Source organism: Ranitomeya imitator, chromosome 1, assembly GCF_032444005.1.
Source record: "Ranitomeya imitator isolate aRanImi1 chromosome 1, aRanImi1.pri, whole genome shotgun sequence".
In the NCBI taxonomy this organism is placed as follows: Eukaryota; Metazoa; Chordata; class Amphibia; order Anura; family Dendrobatidae; genus Ranitomeya; species Ranitomeya imitator.
Window position 1 is genome coordinate 929,482,132 of NC_091282.1, and position 24,061 is coordinate 929,506,192.

Below are 24,061 nucleotides of genomic sequence, written 5' to 3' on the forward strand. Positions count from 1 at the left end.
AACAGTTATCTCCCTTCCACTCTTCCTCTATATCCCCGTATAGCCGTTAGCGCTTCAATGGGCCTTTAAAGATGAAAAAGCGGCCAAGTCCCTGGAGGACATTATGTTTGGAGGTTTAGAAGAAAAAAAGTGTACTTTCCCTGTGAATTCCAAGGTAAAAGCCCTTATAGAAAGAGAGTGGAGGAAGCCGGAAAAATCGGGTAATCTGCCCTCGGCTTCTAAAAGACGTTATCCCTTTGAGGAGAAGGATTCGGAAATATGGGATAAAGTTCCAAAAATTGATGGTGCAGTTGCCAGGTCCTCTAAAAAGATTTCTCTTCCCTTAGAAGACTCTGGTGTATTAAGAGACCCTCTAGATAAAAAAGCGGACAGGTTCCTAAAGCATACCTAGGAGACTCCGTGAGACTAGCAGCCAGAGCTGCGAATCTATCTAATGCGGCTAGACGTGCTCTTTGGTTAAAGGGATGCCCGGGCGACTTGCCTTCAAAAAACAGACTTTGTTCTTTACCATGTGATGGCCATTTCCTTTTTGGACAGAAATTGGAGGATATTTTGGAGAAAGCAGGGGATAGAAAAAAGGGATTCCCTTGCTTTCCGGTGGACATTAGACGGCCATATTTTCGGAGGGGGAAATTTTAGTATAGGTCGCCCCCCGGAGATAGAAGGAATTGGGACTCCAGAGACAGGAAGGGATCTGGATATATGTTTAAAGGTCCATCAACATCGGCGAGGAAGCCCTCCCAATGACGCCAGGCAAGAAGTAGGGGGAAGGCTTTCATCTTTTTTCCCAGCTTGGGTAAAGATCTCCCCCAGTCCTTGGACTCTGAAGGTCATCAAAGATGGCCTAAAAATAAATTTTGTTTATCTACCACGACAGACTTTTGTGTTAACGCCCCAAAGAAAAACCCCGGAGGAACAGCTTGCCTTGGAAGCAGAGGTATTGGAACTGGTATCAAAACGAGTTCTGGTAGAAGTCCCGGGAGAAGAGCAGGGAAAAGGTTTTTATTCCCCTCTTTTTTTTGATAAGAAAGCCAGACTGGTCGCTGAGAACCATTGTCAATTTAAAAAATCTAAACCGGTCGGTAGTAAACTGCTCCTTCAAAATGGAGTCTGTGAATACAGCGATAAAACTCTTGTTCCCAGGTTGCTTCATGGCAGCCATAGACTTAAAGGACGCCTACTACCACGTCCCAATCCATCGGGACTACCAAAAATTCCTAAGAGTAGCAGTTTATGTCCAAGGTTGTCTCAGGCACTATCAATACTGTTATGGACCTGGTGGTTAGGAGCACCCGAAACGACCTGATAGTTAAACTCACACAGGACAAGCTCTGGGAAGTGGGAGCTCTGCCGACCGCAACCCCTAATCATATCACACAACTAGAAATAGCCGTGGAGCGTACCTAACACGACCTAGACGCCTCTTCACAGCCTAAGAGCTAACTAGCCCTAAAGATAGAAAATAAAGCCTACCTTGCCTCAGAGAAATTCCCCAAAGGAAAAGGCAGCCCCCCACATATATTGACTGTGAGTTAAGATGAAAGTCACAAACACAGAAATGAAACAGGTTTCAGCAAAGGGAGGCCAGACTTACTAAACAGAGGATAGGAAAGGTATCTTTGCGGTCAGCATAAAAAAACTACAAAAGACCACGCAGAGTGTGCAAAAAGACCTCCGCACCGACTCACGGTGCGGAGGTGCCACTCTGCATCCCAGAGCTTCCAGCTAGCAAAGAAAAATCATGATAGCCAACTGGACAAGGAAACAATGAACAAATAATAACTAGCAGGGACTTGGCTTCTGCTGGAGTAAACAGGTCACCAGAAAGATCCAAGAGCGAACTGAACCAGTACAAGAACATTGACAGCTGGCATGGAGTAACGATCTGAGTGGAGTTAAATAGAGCAGCCAACCAAAGGATAAACCACGTCACCTGTGTAAGGAACCTCAGAAGCAGCAGCTCCACTCACAGCCACCAGAGGGAGTCCATGGACAGAATTCGCCGAAGTACCATTCATGACCACAGGAGGGAGTTCGAAAACAGAATTCAGAACACAATACGCTGCCCTCCCGTTCGGCCTGTCAATAGCGCCGAGAATTTTTACAAAGCTAATGTCAGATGTCATGTCCTTCCTCCGCTCTCAGAACGTAGTTATAGTTCCGTACCTGGACGACTTCCTTATAATAGGGAACTCAGCAGCACATTGTCTGGTGCAAATAAAAGAAGTTATAACAACGCTAGAGCGGTTGGGGTGGAAAATAAATCTCGCCAAGTCGAGATTGACGCCGGAGCTAGTCCAGTCCTTTCTGGGTTTAGTTCTGGACTCCACACGTCAGCTTTGTCTCCTACCAGAAAACAAGCTGGTCAAAATTCAAAATCTGGTGAAATCAGCAATTCATCACCCCATAATGACGTTGAGAAAGGCAATGTCCCTGTTGGGTTCTCTGACGTCCTGTATACCTGCAGTAAGATGGGCACAGTTCCATCTAAGACAGTTACAATAGGAGGTGCTGTCAGCACAGAGGTTGTTAAAAGGGCATTTAGAGGGGAAGCTTCGCCTTTCGTTAGAGGTAACAGATTCCCTAAAATGGTGGGCCGTGAGAGATCATTTGGCGTCGGGGGTCCAGTGGATAACTCCGATAGATCAGATCATCACCACAGACGCAAGCGGTTCAGGATGGGGGGCCCATCAGGGACTCTCTCAGTTCAGGGATCCTGGTCCTAACTAGAATCACGTCAGGCATCAAATTTAAGAGAGTTATGGGCTGTAGAGAGAGCTGTAAAACATTTCCTTCCCATTCTTCAGGGTCACCATACCAGGGTCATGTCAGACAATCACGCAGTAGTTGCATATATCAACCACCAAGGGGGGACGAGATCCCCTTCCCTGATGAAGTCAGCGTCTGTCCTCCTACAACTAGCGGAGCGCCACCTACTATCCCTCTCGGCTCTCCACATAAAGGGAATCGAGAATACGAAAGCAGACTACCTAAGTCGCAAAACACTGAAACAAGGAGAGTGGTCTTTGAATTCCCAGGTGTTTCAACAGATAGTGCAGGCTTGGGGCTTACCTGTGATAGATTTATTTGCCACCCTAAACAACAGGAAAGTAGAGAATTTCTGTTCATTAGACCCGAGAGAGAAACCCTTCGCGGTAGATGCTCTCCAGATACAATGGAATTTCAGTCTCGTGTATGTATTTCCACCGATGGCAATGATTCCGACAGTGGTAAGGAAGATCAGAATAGAGCAGGCGAGAGTAATTTTGATTGCTCCATTTTGGCCAAAAAGACCTTGGTTTTCCCTCCTGAGACAAATGTCAGTGACCGATCCATGGATTCTGCCAGAAATTCCGGACCTGCTTATTCAGGGTCCAATATGCCACTCTCAAGTGAAGGGCTTCCATCTTGCAGCCTGGAATTTGAGAGGGCATTATTGAGTAGACAAGGATTTTCACCAGGGTTAGTCTCCACCTTGTTGAAAAGTAGAAAGCCAGTAACATCGAGGATATATGGTAGAACATGGAAAAAGTTTCTAGATTTTTCAGGGCAACCTCTGGAGGACAAGGCGCCTGTAGGTACTATTCTAGAATTTTTACAGGCGGGTTTACAACTGGGGTTGGCAACTAATACGCTCAAAGTACAGGTGTCGGCATTAGGAGCCTTATATAATTGTAATCTGGCCTCCAATCTACTAGACCAGTAATAATTCAGAGGGTTCCTCCATGGGATTTGAATTTGGTGTTAGAGGCTCTAACTAGTGATCCATTCGAACCTTTGCAGGAGTCATCGATAAAAATGCTCACTCTTAAGACAGTACTTCTGGTAGCGTTGACATCAGCCCGTAGGGTGAGTGACTTGCAAGCCCTATCTACAGATATTTGATGACAGAGTAGTACTCAGACCAGATCCGGCATATCTGCCGAAAGTAGTTCTTAAATTCCATAGAAGCCAGGAAACTGTGTTACCCTCTTTTTGTGATAATCCCAAAAATCCGGGGGAAGAGAAATTTCATACACTGGATGTAAGAAGAGCTATTTTGCAATACATATCTTTGACTAGTCAGTGGAGGAAAGATCAGTCCTTATTTGTAGCTTTCCAGGGTAGTAGGAAGGGATATGGGATATCCAAGGGTACTATTGCTAGGTGGATTAGGGAGGCCATTTCCTTATCCTATGCTTCTCGTGGTGCCCCCATCCCTGAAGGCATTAAGGCTCACTCCACCAGAGCTGTGGCTACTTCCTGGGTAGAAAAAGCAGAGGTATCGATTGATCAAATTTGTACGTCCGCTACCTGGTCCTCACCGTCTACCTTCTTTAGACACTATCGTCTAGATCTATCCTCCTCAACTGACCTTACCTTTGGTAGAAGGGTGCTGCAAGCGGTGGCCCCTCCCTAAGGTGTTTCTTTCTCCAAAAATCTCTCAGGTGTGCTGTCATGGGAGACGGGGAAACACCAAGGTTACTTACTGGTAGCCGGTTTTTCCGGAGCCCATGATAGCACCTGTATATTCCCTCCCTTCTTTTTCACCCTTTGGTGTGCACTTTTAGTTGGGTGTTTTTTTATTATTATAATATGGTGGTAGATTACCATGTGAACTAACCAAGGGGGCCTCTCATGCTCTGAAAACCAACTGAAGCGAGGGAGAGGTACCGCCCTTTTATTTCAGTAGGTTTCCTGTCCCGACTGGGCGGATCCCTCTCTCGGGTGTGCTGTCATGGGCTCCGGAAAAACCGGCTACCAGTAAGTAACCTTGGTGTTTCCAACGGGGGTTCTGTTTGAATCACGTGTTTCAGAGATTTGCATGGAAACCCTGAAGTAAGCGCTCAGCGCAGAGTACAGGATAAATATGCGCCAAGCCCTCCCACAGGAGGATTCAGATTTCAGGTCAGGTTAGTAGCATTTAGGGTCATGAGTTTCCCATTAACCCCTTAGTGACAGAGCCAATTCTGTACTTTATGACCAAGCAATTTTGACAATTTTGACCACTGTAACTTTGAGGTTATAGCTCTGGAAAATTTCAACGGAGCGCTTACCGAATAAGCCGCATGTCACAACACATGCATGGAGAGCTGAACAAACAGGCAACACTGTGGATGGTAAAAACTGACCCGAATCTTGTTTTCCTGTAGCAGAGACCCTGGAGATTATCCGCCCCCCCGGGGGGGGCGCTATACCCTTATTTCTCAGCCTTGTTAAATATGGCCCTTAGTAATAAGTACTCTTAACTGCCACCGTTAAAAGGCTTATCGGCAGTCGTTAAGGCGTTAATGTGTGCATTTCTGCAGTTAAAATCTTCTCGTATTCTCCCCACTTATCCATGTATTCTTTGGGGAAATTCCACAAAAAATCCAATACAGTATGGATTTATGGGTCCATATTGAAATTAGAAAGAAAATTCTGTGCTGAATGGTGTCTTTCTGCAACTGTAACTGACACTCTGCAGATTTAAAATATGCAACAAAAGCCAATTTCCTTGCAGATTTGCACCAAAAGACAAAATATCAGCATCTGGATGATATGGTCACGTGACTGTCGACTATCATGTGGAATACCTGAGAATCTTGACTGTGGTTTTGAAGATTGTCAGTTGGGATCAGCGACCTCTTCACTGATGATCCGAACTGTGCACTCTCCCAGACTGCTAGCAGAGCTAAAGCTGCCTATGGGAGAAGAGCTGGAGCTGATTTCATCCCTAACTAGGTAATAGGCCAGGCTGGGACTGCAAGGTGGCCGGTAACCTAGGTAACGAGCTGTAAACTATACCATTAAAAGTCCATCTGTTCTTGAACGTAAGGATTTTTAATAAATGGGAAACTGGAACGTTTTTTGTATGCTGAATGTAGACGTGAAGGGCAGATGCTGGGTGTGTTATGTTTCGTAATCGCAAGGCATGAAATGGCTAGGGATGCATTACTGTGGATCTTTAACTCTGTGTTTGCTGCTCTGGGTGCTGGACATTCATTGGTCGAGATGCTGTCTGATCTGTATAAGCCTACATATAATACAGATCAGTGGAGAACAGCTGACACATTCCAGCATGGATTTCTTTTCTTTATTTGCCCACCCTGCACTGAGTGGGACTACATGCCAACTAAAGGTCATGCATGAATTTAAGTAATAAAAATCATTGCCTCAATGGACTGTCACAAAATGTGTAATACACAGAGGTCCCTGCAACTTTATTTACAATGGTTACAGAAGCTACATAGTGACAGCGTGCCTGTGCATCCAGAAGAATCAGATTAGCATAAAGTCCTCTTCCTTAATGCATTCTGCAGCCCCCAGGAAAATGTAAAAATTGTCCATTCACACTTTCTGATGACGGCAATCACTCGTTTTTTTACAGGGGTTCAGCGGCAACATTAATTTGAGCATTTGTCATTAATTCCATTACAAACTCTAAATATAAAAGTTTTGGAAAACCCCTGTAAAGAAACGGCCGGCGCCATTTTCAAACTAATAATTTATTTTCAATTTAATGAAGGGTGCTCGGTGCACCATGGCGGGGGCACCATGGCGGGGACAATCATTTGTGTACACCTTCCCACTTGCTTGTTTGCCATCTATTTCCTCCCTTCTCTGTCTCTATGAAGCCAGAGCTGACAATCAAAAAGGGGGACGAGGACTGAGGGGAAACAAGCAGGTGGGAAGGTGCATATAAATGATTGGCCAGTGAAGCACCGAGCGGCAGGACTTGGTTTGAACAGTCATTCTGTGCTGCAGAAACCCTAATCAGCGAGCCAGAACACACCCACTGGATACAGGGTTGTGGAGTCGGTGCTCGTTTTGGAGGATTTTGAATAAAATAGACCGACTCCTGAAAATATATAATAAATTGGGTACAGTAGGCTTTTAGTCAAGATGAATCTGTGCTGCACTTGATTTACATGCTCAGTAGTGACCAGTGCTGTGGGGTCAGAGTCTTGGGAATGTCGGAGGTTTGGCTTCCTAACTCCACAGCTCTGATAGTCTGTTTATGGGCACCTTTAATTCGGAGTCCTATTACCTGCAGTTATCTGGTAGATGGGACTTGTGTAATATCAGTACTAGACAGACTATATGCTGTCTGTCTCCTGTAGGCTAGCAATATAATGTGCTTTTCTGTCTTTATCCCTAACTATACACTTGGTAAAGTAGATCTGTTACCATGTAATCAACACGTGAGAAAATATCATGCGAGCTATGGCCATTTCTATATTTCTAGACAGAAGTGGAAATCTATTTTATCACCTTGAGGCTGATTATAAAATGACTATACATTATAAAAACTCTTTATCAAAGTAAAGGCAATGAGCCTACATTATGCAAAGACATTAAACCTTGTATAGGAGGACTTCCTTCTATCCTCTCCCCCTCCACAGCTATATTTAACTATCCCAAATATTTTGTCTTTATTTAGTTGGCACTTGAGATTATTTTTGAGTACCTCATTTCGTTGGCAGCACATCTTCTGCTCTTGGGCCAGTACCCTTTGCTGTTATAGCACATGGATTTTTTTTATTTTTATTAAAGGCCGATTACTGGCTGTAAATGTATTAATAGGAATCATGCTGGCATATTGTGAGTTGTAGAGCTTATTGAATAATGATGTCAATGAAAATGTTGCAATTGTCTTTTAAAGCCAATATTCCAACAGACTCCTCCTGCTATATACTGAAATGGCATTGTGTAGAACATGCATGGACTCGCCGGTATACTTGTAATGTTATCATTGAACTTTCAATACAGATAGAGGTGGGCCAAAGGTTGTGAGATACCATGATAATTCTGTCAGCACTAAACGACTGTTCAAACTAAGCACAGATGCTTGCTGTACCCTTGGCATGACGACTTCCTACTTAGATAAAAAAAATGAGTATCTCTGCCTTCTTTTGCTCCTGCACAGAGCTGTCAGTCAATGAAGATGGAAGGAGATGAATGGAAAACAAGTAGTGGGAGAGGTTCAGTCAACTCCTCAGCCATGCCAAGGGTGCACTGCATGCCTGTGCTTGGTTTGAACAGTCATTTGGTACTGGCAGGCTCCTTTCAATTAGTGATCTATTGATTTGTCGAATGAGCGGTAAATTACACCTCTTTTTGTGTGTTTTTTCTTTGTTTTATTTTTTTTAATCTACTATATAATTGTCTAAGGGTCACTTCTGTCTGTCTGTCTGTCACGGATATTCATTGGTCGCAGCCTCTGTCTGTCATGGAAATCCAAGTCGCTGATTGGTCGTGGCAAAACACCCACGACCAATCAGCGATGGCCATAGTCTGGCAGCGACATGGCCGCTGCTTTACTGCCCTGCAGTCAGCGCTGAGCGCTCACACAGGGTTAATGATAGCGTTAACAGACCGCGGTGTAACGCACTCCGTTAACACAGCTATTAACCCTGCTGTTCTGTTCGGTCTGGGGAGACCTATTTTGAACTTTGGTATTTTTTGGGGTGTTCAAGATGCGGTTCTGAAACTTGTGGTTGATTGACTTAAATGAGGATGGGTCAGTCGGCCACGGGTTTCAGAGCCGCATCTTGAATATTTTAAAGAATATTGAAGTTCAAAGTCGGTCATTTTTGACCAACAGAACAGCAGGGTTAACCCTGTGTGACCAACTTTTTACTATTGATGCTGCGTATGCAGCATCAATAGTAAAAAGATCTAATGTTACTAATAATAATAATAATAATAACTTTTTTTATTCTCACCCTCTGACGTCGCGCGCTGTCCTCGGCAGTGCAAGCGGCAGGTTCCGGTGCCAAGGATGCTATGCGAGAAGGACCTGCCATGATGTCATGGTCATGTGACCGTGACGTCATCACAGGTCCTGCGCTCATACCAACCCTGGGACCGGAAGCTGCCACGTGCACCGCACACAGGCGCCAGGACTTCAAGGGGCCTTCGGAAGGTGAGTATATGTTTATTTTTTATTTTAAGTCTTTTTTTAACCACTCATATAGTGCCCACATTGCTACATAGTATGTGGGCTCTGTTATATACTACATCTCTGTGCTATATACTATGTAGCTGGGCAATATACTACGTGGCTGTGCAATATACTATGTAGCTGTGCAATATACTATGTGGCTGTGTTGGTTCTGTTATGTACTACGTCGACTGTGCAATATACTACGTGGCTGTGCAATATACTACGTAGCTATGCAATATACTACGTGCCTCTACAATATACTACGTGGCTATGTTATATACTACGTGGCTCTGCTATACACTACGTCGCTGTGCAATACACTACGTAGCTATGCAATATACTACGTGCCTGTGCAATATACTATGTGGCTCTACAATATACTACGTGGCTCTGCTATATATACGTGGCTGACCAATATACTACATACCTGTGCAATACACTACGTGGCTATGTTATATACTACGTGGCTGTGATACATACTACGTAGCTCTGTTATATACTACGTCACTGCAATATAGTACGTAGCCTGTGCTATATACTACCTACATATTCTAGAATACCCGATACGTTAGAATGGGGCCACCATCTAGTGATTTCTATAACATATCTGCACAGTTAAACTTTGGGTGCTATGTGACTTTGCATCATGGTTGCTTCTGAAAAAAAATATCTCCTTTCATCCATGTGGACCTATTTCTACTAGTATAATTTGTTGAAGATTTCTAGAATAGTTTTACATTTCAGAGGCTAGAACACATACGGTACTTTTTTATTTTTTTAAAAAGAGAAAAAAAAAATTGTGCAAACCGAAGCCAGTCACAGATGGGGGGGGGGGGGGTTGGTGTGAACATAAATACTCAATGCCAACTATTACATCATATATAGTTTCTTGGGGTGTCCTCATCTGCCAGACTCGTAGCTACAGCCAGAAATGACAGTGGAAGCAGGATGTTAGTGGAGTAAAGTCCGGCCTGGTGTTCCCAACTCCTAGTACCTGCTGCCATAATGCGCTCTGCCGGTGAAGTCAGAGGCAGTCTGATCTTATGGCTCGCTTCTGCCGCGCTCAGCGGCCAGCTGGACATACGTGATGAACTGACAAATATGCTTTTTCTGTAAGTCTTGAAGGTTTTCCCTGCTGCATGAACAAGAATTGCATGTCAAAAGTCTGATGTCCAGAACTACCTACGCTTATTCTCACATTCTTTGCTCTGTGAATTGAATAGACTTCAGATATCATGTACTCCCAGTTTGTACATCATTTAATGGTTGCTAGGGTTTAATTGTATTTAATGAGTATTTTTTTTCCAACTTTAAAGCAATGTTTGATGTATTGTAACTAGAACCAAACCCAAAAGCTATAATGCACACTATTAATCCTTAGAGAAAAGCCATTTCTAATGTTCCTTAAACGGTTTGTTTGGTGAAAATAAGTTCTCCGTTAACCACTGGACAGGGGATAACTTATAGGATAGGTCCACGGGGGTTTGACGGCTTTAACCTTTTGTAAAGAGGGAGAGAAGGGGGGAAAGAAAGCACTTATCCCCATTCGAATGAAGTGGCGGTGCAATTGCTCAACCTTTCCTGTTTTAGGAAAATTAGGATAACCATAATTCTTAATATTTGCCAGAGCCAGAATAACGAGAAAATGTTTTAAGGCATTTTTATTACTTGCAGCAAAGTTAAAAGTTTACATACTCTAAGATTACTATGCCTTTTTAACAATTCTGAACTGCCCATATGATGATGCCATGTGTTTGGAAGCTTCTGATTTTTTTTTTTTTTTAATTTTATTTTTTTTTTACAACATCTGAGTTAGGCCGGGATCACACACAGCGAGATACGGCTGAGTCTCACAGGTTAAAACCAAGCTCTGGCCCGGCACTCCGGAGCGGAGTGTGCAGCTCCATGTATTGCTATGCGGCTGCACGCTCCGCTCCGGAGTGCCAGAGCTTGGTTTTAACCTGCGAGACTCGGCCGTATCTCGCTGTGTGTGATCCCGGCCTTAGAGACACACCTGTGGATGTATTTTAATGCACACCTGAAACATACTCTTTCTTTGTGTAGCATCATTGCAAAGTCTAAAGAAATCAGCATAGATAACAGGCAGAGAATTGTGGACTTGCACAAGTCTGGCTTATCCTAGGGTACAATTTCAAGATACATGTGCGCAAGTACAAACAAGATGGGAATGTCCAGCCATCATATCGCTCAGGAAGGAGACTGGTTCTGTGGCCCAGAGATGAACGTGCGTTGGTCCAACATATGCATATCATCCCAAGGACAAAAGCAAAAGACCTTGTGAAAATGACAGCGGAAGCTGGTAAGATTGTGTCAATATCCACAGTGAAACGAGCACTGTATCAACATGGACTGAAAGGTCACTCTGCCAGGAAGAAGCCATTACTCCAAAAGAAACACAAAAAGCCAGATTAATGGTTGCAAATGCACCCAGGAACACAGACCTTAATTTTTGGAGACCTGTCCTGTGGTCTGATGAAACTAAAATTTTACTTTACCATCGTTGCGTTTGGAGGAAGAAGCTTGGAAGCCTAAGAACACCATCCCAACTGTGAAACACGGGGGTGGCAGCATCATCATGTTGTGGGGTTGTTTTGCTGCAGGAGGGACTGGTGCACTTCACAAAATAGAAATTGAGAAAAGAAAGATTATGTGACAATATTGAAGCAACATCTCAATTCATCAGCTAGGAAGTTAAAGCTTGGGCGGAAATGGGTCTTTCAAATGGACAATCAAATAAGGCAGCAATCTGTAGCGCCATAGCTTTCAAACATGAAATATGAAAATTGAATTGCATTACCACACTAGAAATATGAAAAATTGAGAAGGCTTGGCGTATAAATTGGCCAATTCATGTGTACCTGGTAGCCACGTTAAGGCGTTTCTCTTTTCCAGGTCTTATCACTGCCAGTCCGCTCTTAGAATAAAGTCTTCATCTGTGTAGGAACTTGTGAATCCTCTTAGACTAAAATCTGTATCTCTGTGGAGGGGTAGGTTCCTGGTGCAATTAAAAACGCTTGAGGCTAAAAGGCGGAGTGCTCGGTCAGAAGGCTAATGAATACAAATTTCAAAAAAACTGACTGTCCCATCCAAATATAGACTAGATGTGAACAGGTGCTGAACCTAGTCACCAAATCATATACAATCAAATAAATAAGGCAGCACTCTGTAGTGCCATAGCATGCAAACATGAAACATGAAAATTGAATTGCATTACGGCACTAGAAATATGAAAAATTGAGAAAGCTTAGCACATAAACTTCATGTTTGCAAGCTGTGGCGCTACAGAGTGCTGCCTTATTTATTTATTTGCTTGTATATGAGTTGGTAAACACCTGTTCACACCTAGTCTGTTTGGATGTGACGGTCAGTTTTTTGAAATTTGCAAATGGACAATGACTCTAAGCATATTGCCAAAACGGTAACAAAGTGGATTAAGAATAACAAAGTCGGTGTTTCAGAGTGGCCATCACAAAGCCCTGATCTCAATCCTATTGAAAATTTATGGGCAAAGCTGAAAAGGCAGGTGCGAGCAAGGCGACCTACATACCTGGATCAGTTACAACAGTTTTGTCAGGAGGAATGGTGTTATGATAAGGTAATTCAGAACCACAATGGACCTAGTGGTTAAGAGCACACAAAGTGACCCGATAGTTACTAACATGGGACGAGCTCTGAGACGTGGAATCTCTGTTGACCGCAATCCCTAATCCTATCCAACCACATTAGAGGTAGCCGTGGATTGCGCCTAACGCTCCCCATGCAACTCGGCACAGCCTGAGAAACTAACTAGCCCTGAAGATAGAAAAACAAGCCTACCTTGCCTCAGAGAAATTCCCCAAAGGAAAAGGCAGCCCCCCACATATAATGACTGTGAGTTAAGATGAAAAAACAAACACCGAGATGAAACAGATTTAGCAAAGTGAGGCCCGACTTACTGAATAGACCGAGGAAAGGAAAGATAGCTTTGCGGTCAACACAAAACCCTACAAACAACCACGCAGAGGGGCAAAAAGACCCTCCGCACCGACTAACGGTACGGAGGTGCTCCCTCTGCGTCTCAGAGCTTCCAGCAAGCAAGAAAAACCAATAAAGCAAGCTGGACAGAAAAAATAGCAAAACAAAAGTAACACAAGCAGAACTTAGCTTATGCAGGAAAGATAGGCCACAGGAACGATCCAGGAGGAAGCAAGACCAATACTAGAACATTGACTGGAGGCCAGGATCAAAGCACTAGGTGGAGTTAAATAGAGCAGCAACTAACGACTTAAGCTCATCACCTGAGGAAGGAAACTCAGAAGCCGCAGTACCACTTGTGATCACAGGAGGGAGCTCGACCACAGAATTCACAACAGTATGGGCCCAAATTCTGACCCAACTATTGTGGAAGGATATTCAAAATGTTTGACCCAAGTCATTTAGTTTAAGGGCAATGGTACCTAAATACTAATGAAATGTATGTAAGCTTTTGACTTTGCAGTAAGAGAAATGTCTTATCTCTATCTCTTCTGGCATTTGGCAAATATTTAATAAATATGATTATTCATATTGATAAACATTCATATGTGTCTTTTTTAAATAGTGTATGTAAACTTCTGGTTTCAACTGTATAAAGGGCAACCCATTAAAGGGAACATTTCAAAAAACAGAAAAATGTATCTAAGCACTAAGACAGGTAATTGCAACTTGCCTGCCTGTTGTGCACCCTGTCTTTCTTCCCCGACACACAGCGGTCACAATCACTCCGGCTGGGGATTCAGCTGCATCTGCTGACGAGACGGGGCTTCCGAGGTCATTGATTGCCTCCCCTACTTAGGCAGTGGGAATCCGGCTGTCAATGAGAATGACCTTTGAAGTTCAGCCCCGTCTACAGAGCGGACCAGAAAAGAAACCTCCATTCTTTAAACAGGACGTCGGCAAAGATAGGAGCGTCTGTGCCTGGGAAGAAAGGCGCCATGCTCAACAACTACCTGAGTGCTTGGATACATTTTTATTTTTATTAAAATCCCAGGTATCCCCTTTAAATCCTAGCACTTGATACTGTTTCCACCAATTTGCCTGGATCAACAACCAGTGATCGGAATCAACTGATTGGCTGCAACTTTCTGGCTGAGTGAAATAAGCCATAATGTGAAGTTTGCTGTGGACACTCACAGCCAGATCTTGGGTCCGGGAAGTGAGGTTTTTTATTTATTTATTATCATTAATTACTGAATGCCAATCGTACTACGGTATTTAATTTTGAATTAAACTGTAATTAAATCCATTTTGTGTCTTTTATTTTACAGCTTTTCTGGCCATTTTTGGACATTTGGATTTACCGTTTCTGACCTTTTAAACAACATGAGCAACTACAGTGTATCATTGGTGGGCCCAGCTCCATGGGGTTTCAGGCTTCAAGGTGGCAAAGACTTCAACATGCCATTGACCATCTCCAGGGTAAGCATATATTACATCTGTGTGTATATGGATGCTATGTACATTATGACTCGCCACACAGTTGTTTTAACGCGTTTATCTATAATATAACCGGAGGTTGTGTCCTTCTGTCCGAAGCCTGTGCAGTGTTGTGCTGGAGTCGGTGCGTACCGCACTATGGCCACTACGGCGCCATTTCATTGAAGAGTGTCTTAAATAAAAAACCCTTACTTCAGCTGAATGTGCGTCTTCGGATGCACATACAGCTGAAGTGTATTGCAGCGCCAGCAGCTGACTTTGACGTGCAAGTGACTGGACACATGGCAATGATGTCATGTGCCCCCCATCGCTTGGACTCTGAAGTCAGCTGCTGGCTTCAGAATACTACAAAGTGCTGTGGAGAAAGGTAAGTAGGAGTGCTTTATTGTCGTATGGGTTTTTTTTTTTTTCTTCATCTTTCCCCCCCCACAGCATTCAACAGCAACATAGTCTGGGTGGGGAGCATAATCCTTTTGTATCCGCAGTCTGTGCCTGCTATCTGCTGCCCCCATGGGTTTTGGCTTGCAGTTGGGCACTCTATCTCAAAGGTTCACCATCACTGTTTTAGTACATTACTTCAATAAAATGAAAACATGACACAATCCCCGGGAGAGCAGGTGCCGACTCCGGATCCGCAGCGTTTTTTGAGGTGCAGAAATGCTGCAGATCCGCAATTGATTTACAGTACAATGTAAATCAATGAGGAAAAAAATGTTGTGCACACTTTGTGGAAAATCTGCTGCGGAAACGCTGCGGTTTAAAAGAAGTAGCATGTCACTACTTTTTTGTGAATCTGCAGCATTTTTGTACCCATTCCATTATAGAAAACCGCATGGGTGAAAACCGCAGCAAAAATGCACAAAAAACACTGCGGAACCGCACAAAAAACGCTGCGGAACCGCAGGTGCGTTTTCTGCCAGGAGAGTCAGAATCCGCACCAGAAATTCCTAAGCCTAATCTGCAACGTGTGCACATAGCCTAAGTGTTAATTTTACTGTTGGGCAAACATGTTAATTGAGATGGGGTTGTCCTAGAAGTGGACACCTCCTTTAAAAGGTGTGCATTTTTTAATTTGTGGCTTCTTTCATCTGCCTGGGTATGAGATTCATAAACTTTAGTAGTACATTTCTGTTATTTATGCCACTTTCGAGGCATAAATTAAAGTAAAACCTGTCGGCAGCCCGCGGCCACAACCCATCCTGCTAAGCTCTGCCTACTTCATTGTTTTCGTTGCTGTGCTCATATGACGGAGCACAACAATAGAAATCTGCGTTTATGTGAATAAAGCCTATTGTGGATAATGTATTAATGGGTTCAATGACCTTTCTAAAAAGTCATGCAGTAATCAGGGCACTCTTATAGAAGGGCTGATCAAAGTATTTTCGTTAAGGTCCAGACAAAGTAATACGGAGTAATGCCAAATACAACCCTCAGACTTTCATGGTTCTGTGGAAAATTCTCAGACCCTTATTTCTAATCTCAGATCGCCCTTTAAGTTTCATGATCAAAGCCCAATCATCTCCTAACATACGCTACAGCCCAACCTGTGGGACACATCAGAGGAACCAGTGTAAAAAGGAGCATTGATAACGGACACTTCTAACATTGTACCCTACTAGATAAAAATGTAACACTGACTAATCCTGGGAACAGAAAACCAATTCAATGGGAGTAATGTGTTTTTTCATTTTTGTAGGAGGGGGTAAAAGAGAGGCATTTAGATAAAGAAAGCTGTGTGAAATGTTTTCATTAAGAAGTCATGGGTTTTGTTAGCTTTGTCATTATCTGGCTCCCGAGAGGGTTTAATTTCCAATTGCAGACACAAAAGGCGTAGGAAGAAGAGGAAATTGGTGGGAGCACTGTGTTTTAGTAACAGGAAGGATGAGAACCCTGAGCACGAATAGGCTGCAATGACAAGGAGCATGGAAAGATCTGTCATGCTAGCCAGTGTTTGTGCCCATGTCATTATGTGCATGTTTCCGTACCACAGAATAATGATACTATATTAGGATATTACATTGTTTTCTATGCAAAATTGAACATTTTAAAGTTCCTCATGTACAACTGCACTTAAGGGCTCAATACTACCCCAATGTATATGCTTTATTCGGAGAGGGCTTCCTGCTCGAGTCCCACGTCTGTGAAGCAGAGAGACTGTAATAAACCTTGCAATCACCCATTCAATACTCTTAAAAAAATTTGATAACATTTTTCCATTCTCGCTTTTCTGAGAAGCATTGTTCTTTTCAGTTCTGTTTATCAGCTTATTCCTCAGCTTCATACTATTAGCTAGTTATTTACTAACTACATGGTGACCCGATTCTAATGCATCGGGTATTCTAGAATATGCATGTCCTCGTAGTATATTGCCCAGCCACGTAGTATATTGCCCAGCGACGTAGTATACAGCACAGAGCCATGTAGTATATTGCACACCCCACGTACTATATTGCCCAGCCACGTAGTATATTGCCCAGCGACGTAGTATACAGCACAGAGCATATTGCCCAGCCACGTAGTATATTGCCTAGTTACGTAGTATATTGCCCAGTGACGTAGTGTACAGCACAGAGCCACGTAGTATATTGCCCAGTCACGTAATAATAATAATAATAATCTTTATTTTTATATAGCGCTAACATATTCCACAGCGCTTTACATTTTGCACACATTATCATCACTGTCCCCGATGGGGCTCACAATCTAAATTCCCTATCAGTATGTCTTTAAAATGTGGGAGGAAACCGGAGTGCCCGGAGGAAACCCACGCAAACACGGAGAGAACATACAAACTCTTTGCAGATGTTGTCCTTGGTGGGGTTTGAACCCAGGACCCCAGCGCTGCAAGGCTGCTGTGCTAACCACTGCGCCACCGTGCCGCCCACGTACTATGTTGCCCAGCCACGTATGTCACAGGTTAAAAAATAAACATATACTCACCTTCCAATCCGAGGGCCCCTTGTAGTTCTGTCGCCAGCTTCCGGTCCCAGGGTGTGATGACGTCGCTGTCACATGACCGTGACGTTATGGAAGGTCCTTCTTGCCCAGGCGCGCAGGACCTGTGATGTCGCGGTCACATGACAGTGACGTCATGGAATGTCCTTGTCGCATACCATCCTTAGCACCGGAACGTCGCGAAGAGCTGGAAAGGCGCCGGAGGGTGAGTATATGATGATTTTTAATTTTTTAAAATTATTTTTAACATTAGATCTTTTTACTATTGACGCTGCATAGGCAGCATCAATAGTAAAAACTTGGTCACACAGTGTTAATAGCGGCGGTAACGGAGTGAGTTACCCACGGCATAACGCGGTCCGTTACCGATGGCATTAACCCTTTGTGAGCGGTGACTGCGAGGAGTATGGAGCGGGCGCCGGGCACCTAACTGCAGGGGAGTAGGGAGGGACTAATCGGACTGTGGCCGTCGCTGATTGGTCACGGCAGCCATGACGGGCAGCTGGCCAGACCAATCAGCGACTTGGATTCCATGACAGACAGAGGCCGCGACCAATGAATATCTGTGACAGAAAGACAGACAGACAGAAGTGACCCTTTGACAATTATATAGTAGATTTGTGTAATTCTACTGTAATGAAGATTTTGGAATACCCGTTCATCGGGAGTCTACACCATCACATGCTGTATTCTATTGCATTAAAGGGAACCAGTGCTGAGTAATCTACAGACAGTGTCTGGTCGGTGCTGTTATACTGATTAAAATGATACCTTGGTTAATGAAATCCATCTTGTGGTTGTTTAATCTTTATTTTCAGTTTTGAGTTAATGATATGCTTGTGCTTCGGGCGGCCTGTAAGGGGGGGGGGGAGGTGATGCAGCAGCCCGGTAAGCAGCAGAGCCGGGTGAATCCTGTTGTTATCGGTGGTGGCGGCCATTTTCCTGAGGCCGCGCGTGCGCAGAAGGAGCGCTCTGCTTCCCGGGGCTTCAGGAAAATGGCCGCCGCAATCTCCATCTGCACACGCGCGGCCTCCCGCGGCCATTTTCCTGAAGCCCCGGGAAGCAGAGCGCTTCATCTGCACACGCGTGGCCTCAGGAAGATGGCCGCCCCCACTGATAACAACAGGATTCACCCGGCTCTGCTGCTTACCGGGCTGCTGCATCACCTCACCGCAGAAAGGGACCCCGCTTACTGCGCCTCCTCTGCCGCCACACCTCTGCCACCGCAGGATTCAACCGGCTCTGCTGCTTACCGGGCTGCTGCATCACCATACCGGGGAAAGGGACCCCTCTCACGCCATACCTCTCACTGCGCCTCCTCATCCCAGCACCTCCTCACCTCTGCCGACACCATGCCTCCTGTGACCCTGCTCTGCCACCGCCAGCCCTCAGGTAAGATACTGTAAATTCGGACAATAAGACGGACCCCCATCTTATAAAAAAATCTTTTTTTCTGCAATTTTCACCCCAAATTTGGGGTGCGCCTTATGGTCCGGTGCGTCTTATAGTCCGAAAAATACGGTACTCGTTACTTGAGATTTCCCGACTACGCTCGGGTGTCCTCCGAGTATTTTTTAGTGCTCGGAGATATAGTTTTCATCGCCGCAGCTGAATGATTTACATCTGTTAGCCAGCATAAGTACATGTGGGGGTTGCCTGGTTCCTAGGGAATCCCCACATGTACTGAGATGTAAATCATTCAGCTGAGGTGATGAAAACTAAATCTCCGAGCACTAAAAAATACTTGGAGGACACCCGAGCGTGCTCAGGAAACCTCGAGTAACGATTATATTCGCTCATCACTACTTGTAAGCAGTGCTTCTTACAAGCAGAGGACAGCTGTCGGAATACTCACTGCTCTCCACGCGGGACTATGGGCGTGTGGAGCAGTGACTATTCATTGATCTTTAATATCGGGTACAGTAACCTCACCTCCTGGCTTGCTGCAGCGTCCGGGACATCATGTGTGCCTGATACTAAAGGGAATAAATATTCACTGTTCTCCACGCCCATGGGAGTGGAGCCACAGCTGCCCAGAAAAGGCACATCTATTAGATGCTTCAATTCTGGCACTTTGCCCGGCTCTTCTCATGATCCCTTTAGTGGTGGCAAGTGGGGTTAATATTTGTGGGGGTTGATGTCACCTTTGTATTGTCTGGTGACATCAAGCCCACAGATTTGTAATCCTAATCCTATAGTTATATTAAAAATAAACACGCAGCCAGTATAAAGTATTCAGTTTGAAATAAAAATAAAACCCTTTTCTTATAAACACCATTGTAGTCACCTAATACCCATTCCATTGAATCCCTCGTCTCCTTTAATAAAACAAAATTAACAACTTTATCCCTCACCTGTCCCACGCCGTAATCCATGTCTGGTGATTACTAGTTTTCAACCTGGACGGTGCCAAGATGCTACCGTCCAGGCTGTGTACCACTGATGAATAATCTGCTGCAAGCACAGCATCAGTGAGCAACGGTGACCTCATTGAGGGTACCGGCGGTCACTGAGGCTGTGTTCCCAGCCGGGCAAATGAACTGCGGTAACCTCCCTCCAGTGAGATCACCGATGGCACAGTGAAAAAAATGTCTCACAGTGCAGAGGCGAGTTCATCAGGAGAATTTCACTGCTATGAACTTGCATTAAATTTATTTAGAGTGCAAGTGGCAGCTGATAAATACTCCAATCAGGTGCCACCTGATCTTGCTGTTATTAGCCGCAGCAGGCTTAAGCTGATGGGAGCAGTAGTCCCATCAGCCGGCGCCAGTGACTGTAGGTAAATTTTGTACTTCCAATCACAGCTGTCTGACCGGCGGTATTGATTTTACTGCCAATCTGAAGCACTCTTTGCTGCGCTGTCATGTTTTCAGGGGGGCCAAACCTGAATAGTAAGGCCGGCGTCACACTCAGCGTATAAAAATACGGTCCGTATTTTACGGCCGTAATACGCCAGAAAAGTCAAAAAATGGTGATCCGTAAGTACTCCGTAGGCAGGGTGTGTAAGCGTATTTTGCGCATGGCATCCTCCGTATGTAATCCGTATGGCATCTGTACTGCAGGATTTTCTCGCAGGCTTGCAAAACCGACATACAGACATACACTGGATCCATGTGTTCAAAAAAATCATAAAAACATATATACTGTGTGTGTGTGTATATGTGTATGTATAATATATGTGTGTGTGTGTGTGTGTGTGTGTGTGTGTGTATGTATATATATATATATATATATATATATATATATATATATATATATATATATATATATATAAATATATATATATAATCTCAGTAACAGGGCAAACAATTTTTCACACAACTGTATAAAAATGATCGGACCCGCCTTGAAGCATCGAGCTCCTGTACTTGGTTTGAACAGTCATTCTGAGCTGACAGTCTCTAAGTGGAAATTGGGTTCAAAAGTGTACAAAATTTATATTGTACAGTGAGACTATACTAAAAAAAAAACCCTGATGGCTACATTATTCAATAATATCCACCAAATTATATGATAGGGTGCCCTGTAAAAATGGAAGCAATGATGGCAAAGTGAACAGAGCCCACCTTGGAGGGGGTGGGAGAGACGAGACTCCTTTTCACTGTAAGGCCGGCTTCACACTCAGCGTATGAAAATACGGTCCGTATATTACGGCCGTAATACGCTGAAATGTCCCGAAAATAGTGGTCCGTAGCTCCTCCGTAGGCAGGGTGTGTCAGCGTTTTTTGCGCATGGCATCCTCCGTATGTAATCCGTATGGCATCCGTACTGCGTGGTTTTCTCGCAGGCTTGCAAAACCAACATACCGCTATAGAAATGATCCATGTGTCCCAAAAAGAAAAAAATATATATACTGTCTATATATATATATATATATATATATATATATATATATATATATATATATATATATATATATATATATATATATATATATATATATATATATACATATATATATATATATATATATACATATACATATACATATATATATATATATATATATATATATATCATTAGACACATATATGTATATATATTAATATTTTTTCCAGCGCTATACAGCTTGAAAGCCGGTAATTCAATTACCGGCTTTTTCTTTCTCCTTCCTAAAACCCGACATGATTTGAGACATGGTTTACATACAGTAAACCATGTCTTCTCTCCATTTTTTTTTTGCAGATTTCACACTACTAATGTCAGTAGAGTGTATCTGCAAAATTTGGCCGTTCTAGCTCTTAAAATAAAGGGTTAAATGGCGAAAAAAATTGGCGTGGGCTCCCGCGCAATTTTCTCCGCCAGAGTAGTAAAGCCAGTGACTGAGGGCAGATATTAATAGCCTGGAGAGGGTCCATGGTTATTGGCCCCCCCCTGGCTACAAATATCTGCCCCCAGCCACCCCAGAAAAGGCACATCTGGAAGATGCGCCTATTCTGGCACTTGACCACTCTCTTCCCATTCCCGTGTAGCGGTGGGATATGGGGTAATGAAGGGTTAATGCCACCTTGCTATTGTAAGGTGACATTAAGCCTAATTAATAATGGAGAGGCGTCAATTATGACACCTATCCATTATTAATCCAATTGTAGTAAAGGGTTAAATAAAACACAAACACATTATTTAAAATTATTTTAATGAAATAAAAACAATGGTTGTTGGAGTATTTTATTCTACGCCCAATCCAGTCACTGAAGACCCTCGTTCTGTGAAAGAAAAAACATAATAAACCAACAATATCCTTACCCTCCGCAGATCTGTAACGTCCAACGATGTAAATCCTTCTGAAGGGGTTAAAACATTTTGCAGCAAGGAGCTTTGCTAATGCAATGCTACTCCTCGCTGCAAAACCTGGGAGCTTTCTAGGTAAGTTCCCACGATCTATGAACAGCCAGCAGAGGGCGCCTCACCGCAAATGAAGCTAAATATAGCTCATTGATCTATATTTAGACTCATTCCCCGGGGTTTTGCAGCGAGGAGTAGCATTGCATTAGCAATAATGGATAGGTGTCATAATTGACGCCTCTCCATTATTAATTAGGCTTAATGTCACCTTACAATAGCAAGGTGGCATTAACTTTTCATTACCCCCATATCCCACCGCTACACGGGAATGGGAAGAGAGTGGCCAAGTTCCAGAATAGGCGCATCTTCCAGATGTGCCTTTTCTGGGGTGGCTGGGGGCAGATATTTGTAGCCAGGGGGGGGCCAATAACCATGGACCCTCTCCAGGCTATTAATATCTGCCCTCAGTCACTGGCTTTACTACTCTGGCGGAGAAAATTGCGCGGGAGCCCACGCCAATTTTTTCCGCCATTTAACCCTTTATTTTAAGAGCTAGAACGGCCAAATTTTGCAGATACACACTACTGACATTAGTAGTGTGGAATCTGCAAAAAAAATGGAGAGAAGACATGGTTTACTGTATGTAAACCATGTCTCAAATCATGTCGGGTTTTAGGAAGGAGAAAGAAAAAGCCGGTAATTGAATTACCGGCTTTCAAGCTGTATAGCGCTGGAATAAATATTAATATATATACATATATGTGTCTCACTGACATATATATATATATATATATATATATATATATATATATATATATATACCTATTCTATGTGTACACATTTATTCTACCTATTCTACTGTAAGCTGTCAGTGTGATTTTACTGTACACCGCACTGAATTACCGGCTTTTCTCTCTAACAGCGCTGCGTATTTCTCGCAAGTCACACTGCTTGTCCGTGTGTAATCCGTATTTTTCACGCTTCCATAGACTTTCATTGGCGTATTTCTTGCGCAGTACGGTGACAAACGCAGCATGCTGCGATTTTGTACGGCCGTAGAAAGCCGTATAATACTGATCAGTAAAATACGGCAGATAGGAGCAGGGGCATAGAGAATAATTGTGCCGTATTTTTTGCGAGTTTTACGGACGTAGTTTCTGCGCTCTTACATCCGTAAAACTCGCAAGTGTGAAGCCGGCCTTAGAGGAGAGTTGAATGCATAAGCTTTGTTACATTTACTAAATTAAAGGTACAATAATAAAAACATTGGTGCTGATGTTTAGGAAATGCATTTTTCTTGGCTTGAACGAATCTCTTCAAAACGTTGATTAAGGTGAGGTCTACTTTGTGACTCTGGCCGTGACAGCCGCTTTGCTCCCCTGCTACATAGTGGTGCTACAGAAGCGAGTGGGGTCACGTTGTGATGCCTACGCTACCGTGACAAATAGATCTTACAAAACTGTATTGCACTTTTTTTTTTTTTACAACTTAGGGTACCGTCACACTAAAACGACGTTGCAGCGATACGACAACGATGCCGATCGCTGCAGCGTCGCTGTTTGGTCGCTGGAGAGCTGTCACACAGACAGCTCTCCAGCGACCAACGATCCCGAGGTCCTCGGTAACCAGGGTAAACATCGGGTTACTAAGCGCAGGGCCGCGCTTAGTAACCCGATGTTTACCCTGGTTACCAGCGTAAACGTTAAAAAAAAACAAACACTACATACTTACATTCCTGTCGCGTCCCTCGGCGCTGTGCTTCTCTGCACTGACAGTGAGCGCCGGACAGCCGGAAAGCAGAGCGGTGACGTCACCGCTGTACTTTACGGCTGGCCGGCACTCACCAGTCAGTGCGGGAAGCTGAAGGCGGGGGACATAACCAGACACCCGGAATGTAAGTATGTAGTGTGTTTTTTTTTAATTTTTTTTTATTTTTTT

At 43.7% G+C, this 24,061-nt stretch overlaps 1 protein-coding gene across 2 annotated transcripts in view; it reads left to right on the plus strand.

The window, feature by feature from the left end:
- The window catches only part of PDLIM5 (PDZ and LIM domain 5), a 426,156-nt gene that overhangs the window by 17,065 nt on the left and 385,030 nt on the right, over positions 1 to 24,061 (plus strand). For both annotated transcript variants that reach the window (XM_069743580.1, XM_069743581.1), the window contains exon 2: positions 14,215 to 14,365. In XM_069743580.1, coding sequence (XP_069599681.1) covers positions 14,270 to 14,365 — 96 coding nt within the window. In that variant the 5' untranslated portion in view covers positions 14,215 to 14,269. The remainder of the gene's footprint in view (positions 1 to 14,214; positions 14,366 to 24,061) is intronic.